Source organism: Musa acuminata, chromosome BXJ3-6, assembly GCF_036884655.1.
Source record: "Musa acuminata AAA Group cultivar baxijiao chromosome BXJ3-6, Cavendish_Baxijiao_AAA, whole genome shotgun sequence".
NCBI classification, from domain to species: domain Eukaryota; kingdom Viridiplantae; phylum Streptophyta; class Magnoliopsida; order Zingiberales; family Musaceae; genus Musa; species Musa acuminata.
Window position 1 is genome coordinate 40,737,498 of NC_088354.1, and position 4,774 is coordinate 40,742,271.

General features: G+C 45.8%; 1 protein-coding gene across 1 annotated transcript; it reads left to right on the top strand.

Moving 5' to 3' along the window:
• The first annotated feature begins 1,813 nt into the window (after positions 1 to 1,813).
• On the top strand, positions 1,814 to 3,823 carry LOC135640085 (pectinesterase-like). The gene is made up of 2 exons (XM_065154216.1): positions 1,814 to 2,780; positions 3,019 to 3,823. The coding sequence occupies exons 1-2, from the start codon at positions 1,829 to 1,831 to the stop codon at positions 3,711 to 3,713; spliced, it is 1,647 nt and encodes a 548-aa protein (XP_065010288.1). The 5' UTR covers positions 1,814 to 1,828; the 3' UTR covers positions 3,714 to 3,823.
• Positions 3,824 to 4,774: the final 951 nt, after the last annotated feature.

The window sequence follows — 4,774 nt, forward strand, 5'->3', positions numbered from 1 at the left end:
CTATCTTAATCTACTCCCACTATTTTTTCATGAAATACACAACTCCCTCCGATATATGAATCGAAGACCCACCGGCGGATCTCTAGTGGGGATCGAGATCTAATCGATGTCTTAGTGTAACCTCGAGGGACTGACCAATCACACTAAGCCCGAAAAGGTAGCCAACTCTTGCTGATTATAACTCTTTGTGATTCTCATTCTGTTTGACCTCCGAACCATCATGGCCTCAAGAGACTTGACCAACCACAATGTTCAGTTAAGTCATCACCATCATTACTTCTTTGCCAAAAATTAAACAATCAAGATATGAACTTCTATCTAAATCTACTCCCACTATTTTCTCATGAAACACAACTCCCTCCGGTATGTGAATTGAAGAACCCCTAGTGGATCTCTAGTGGGGATCGGAATCCAATCGATGTCTTAGTATAACCTTAAGGGACTCGACCAATCACACTAAGCCTGAAAAGGTAGCCAACTCTTGTTGATCATAACTCTATATGATTCTCATCGTGTTCTGCCTCTGAACCATTATGGCCTCGAGAGACTTGACCAACCACTATATTCGGTTAAGTCATCATCATCGTTATAAGATAAGTCTAATTCGATGATACGCCCTCGAGGGACTTGACCAAGCATACCACATTCTTAGGTCACTAGTGACATTTCTATGTCATAGCCAAGATCTCAAATCGCAATATAAGTAAGCCTCGAGGGACTTGACCAACTCAACCTATGTCAGAAATTGATTTCTCCCTATAACAGTGGAAGGCTGTGTGGGTTAATCTAATTACCTCACGCTTACCGACTTAATATTATCATAAGAGAGGATTTTGATTCGATCTCATAATATGATGTGCCACATATATACATTTAATATATATTTACATCGTATGCTATATATATCACAAGTGAAAATCCGTCCATCAATGATCTTTACTTCGTATCATAGTCTTCAATGTTGTGGACCAATCGGTCAACAGTCTCACTGTCCATAGAATTGTTAGTGCTACCAGTATCAATCAAAACTATAATAGGCTGATGCTCTAAAGTTACGGCAACTTCCATAGTTTGCGGGTTAGAGTAGTCAGCTATATTTACAATGGATTTAAGATATATTTTTATATCTTAGAGGATGAGAAAGGAGTTTGTGAAAATAGTCTCTTACATTGGGTTTAAGATATTTTTATGCCTTGAGAGGATAAAAAAAAGTTTGTAAATTTTATGTCTTAAGAGGACACAAAATTGTGTTTACCTGCTTTGGATTTTAAAACTCATAAATCAATTACCTTCGTTATGATAATGGATGAGAAAGAATACTGTTGTTTTCATTTTCAATCACATTAGTTAGGACGTGCTTCTCGCTAATTCTGTCGTTCCCATTGACTCGTTCCCTTCGAACCAGGAGGCGAAGAAACTTAATATAGCACTGAACGAGATCGGTTTACCCGCCTTACTGCAGGGAAGACCATGCATTTTTATGCTTAGCTGCATGTATTGCCAAGAACCGATAATTAAGATGGCTAAAAAAACGTCGAGATTAATGCAACGATTGCCAAAAAGAGCTCTTATCCACGTATTGTTCGTCTGGACGAAGTCAAGAAAGAAAACCGACGCGACGGTCTCTCATCTTTTACCTTTTTATCAGTTAGTTCGACCGTTATATAAGCACGCCCTCTCCTTCCTCTCGACGGCAGGCGGACAGATACTTGGGGAGCTCCGTCCCCAAAGTATCTTTCTTAGGTTTCCTCCTTTCACTCCGTCCACAATCCAAAGTAAATGCACACGCTTCTCTTGGATTAGCAAACAATACGAGGACCGTAAAGAGATGTCGAATAAGGTCGTCTTGGGTGCTCTCTCGGCGGTCCTCCTTGTGGCCGCCGTGATAGGGGCGGCGAGTGACGATTCCCCTGTCGCCTCCTCCAAGTCCGTGACGGCCATCTGCGCCTCCACTGACTACGCTGATGTGTGCGAACGGACCCTCAATGCTGCCATCAATGGCTCTGCCTCTCCCAAGGAGATCATACAAGCTTCCTTCATGGTTGCCATCAAAGAAATCGAAGCTGCCACCCACCTGTCCAACAACGTGAGTTTGAAAGCCACTGACTCGATGAACAAGGATGGGTTCGACATTTGTCGTCGACTCTTCGAGGATGCCACCGAGGAGCTACAAGCTGCCTTCTCGGAGACTCATGACCTTGACGGTTTGGCGAGAAGGACCGATGACATCAAGTGCTGGCTTTCAGCCGTCATCTCCTACCAGCAGACCTGCCTCGATAGCATCACTCAACCCGACCTACACTCGACCATGAAGGACGGGCTTGTCACGGCCTCTCAGGTCACCAGCAATGCCATTGCCATCGTCGATGGGCTCAGTTCATTATTCAAGAACTTCCAAGTCCCCATCAACGTGACCAATATCGCCAGCCGCCGGCTACTGTCTCACGGGAGCGATGCCAAGGGTTATCCCACGTGGTTCTCGGCCCATGACAGGAAGCTCTTGGCTGCCAGTGCGAGAGGTGAGTTGAAGCCTAACATGGTGGTGGCTCAGGATGGGAGTGGAGACTATAAGACTATCAACGCTGCCCTCAATGCCATGCCCAAGAAGTACACAGGCCGCTATGTGATCTACGTCAAGGCCGGGATCTACAAGGAGAATGTCCTCGTCACCAAGGACAAGGTGAACGTGTTCATGTATGGTGATGGACCAAGGAAGACAGTCGTGACTGGCAGCAAGAACAACGTCGATGGCGTTCAAACCATGAATACTGCGACCTTCGGTCTGACCTTCTTTGCTTTCATAAATCCTATATTATGCTACGTTTCACATCTACTCACTTACCATCTGACATATCAGTTGTGACCTAAGTTAGATATAGCAAACATATTACTGCAATCAATCTATATAACACTTACTACGCCAAACTAAATCTTGATAGTAGAGACAATGAAATATCGAGAGTGATGCAGAACATATGCATGTCTGACCTAAAGTTTTATGCAATTGGCATTTTCCAGCTGCCGAAGGGCAGGGCTTTATTGGCAAGTATATGGGGTTCAGCAACACCGCTGGACCAGAGAAGCACCAAGCCGTGGCGCTTCGTGTGAAAGGGGACATGTCAGCCTTCTTCAACTGTCGTATGGATGCGTTCCAGGACACTCTCTACGTGCAGGCCCATCGGCAGTTCTACCGCAACTGTGTGGTATCGGGGACTGTTGACTTCATCTTCGGTGACTCCTCCACCATTCTTCAAAACTGCCTCATCGTGGTGCGGCGCCCCATGGACAATCAACAGAACACGGTGACAGCACACGGACGACAGGAGGAGAAGGAAGAGACCGCACTTGTGATCCAAAACTGCCGCATCGTCCCCGACAAGCGCTTGTTCCCTGACAGGTTGACGATCCCCAGCTACCTTGGTCGGCCTTGGAAGGCACGCTCGAGGACCATCATCATGGAATCCACCATCGGCGACTTGATCAAACCGGAGGGATGGTTGCCATGGGATGGCGACCAGTTTTTGAACACACTATATTATGCCGAGTATGGCAACCGTGGGCCCGGTGCCGGGACCAGCGGCAGGGTGAATTGGCCTGGGTTTCATGTCATCAACAGGCAGACGGCTCAAGCGTACACAGTGAATTCCCTAATCCAAGGTCACCGGTGGATCAAGTTTTCGGGCATACCCTATCTTGGTGGGTTTACAAATTGATGTCCTTCTTATCTACCTAATAAAAAAGTCGGAGATTGAGAGGTGGGATGTTCCTATGGGAGACTTCTTCCTTAATTTCATTATTATTGATTGATACTCCTTTAGTGGCATATGTTGTTGTGCTGGTGTTCTACTAAATTTTCTGACATCTTTATTTCTATATCCTCGTAACTTTCCTTCCTTCGTTTACGTGAAGTAGTGGTTGAATTACCTTTTGTGATATCGATCGATTGATATATTATGTTATATTAACACATGTCAGTTTGTTGTTACGTTACTTCGAGCAACGAAAATATGGATAATTCCTTTATTTCAGTTTATGAAAGAGATATAATAACCCGTTACGAGTGCATGTACTAATACAATGATTGACTCTATCAAAACAATAGGTTTAATGGAACCTTTTATTCGGTGATGTTATCTAGTCTTATGTTATAAACCCCAATGCCGCCATGATGTAGATGAACATCCCCCTCATCCCTCAGCTTACACAACATATGACTCCTCCCCCATAATCGATCTAGTCGGCGTTCATCCCTACGTCTCACGACACCTCCCCATTCAGAAAACTACCTCAAGCTCCAAACTTCTATTCGCTAACCGAGGAGCAGTCGTGAGACCCAAGGACGATTGTGGAGTGCAGCACTCTCGCACTCGGGTGTGTTGCACCGACCTTCCCCACAGCCAGCGTTCATCCTTGCGTTCCAGGACACATCCCTAGTCAGACAACTGCCTTAGCATCCATATGTCCATCCGCCGACCGAGGAGTAGTCGGGAGACTTGAGGCTCATAGTGGAGTGCAGCACCCCCACACTCAAGCGTGTTGCACCGATCTTCCCCGAGCCCGACACCTTATCGTCTGATTCGACAAACGCCCGTTCATGGCCCAACTGTGCCTAGTGAATCAATGCCTATACGAGGTCCAAAGGGTGTTCCATAAATCGACGGAAAAGCTCGGGTAAGGCTCCTCGGTAATGTTCCCCTTTGTCCAGGAAATCCAAGATAGACCTATCCCCCTCAATTTCTGTCGCTCGACCTTGGAGGCATATGACGACTGCACT

Coding starts and splice junctions, on each gene's coding strand:
- LOC135640085 (XM_065154216.1), top strand. CDS start 1,829: ATGTCGAATAAGGTCGTCTTGGGTGCTCTCTCGGCGGTCCTCCTTGTG. Junction 2,781..3,018: donor CATGAATACTGCGACCTTCG/GTCTGACCTTCT, acceptor GGCATTTTCCAG/CTGCCGAAGGGCAGGGCTTT.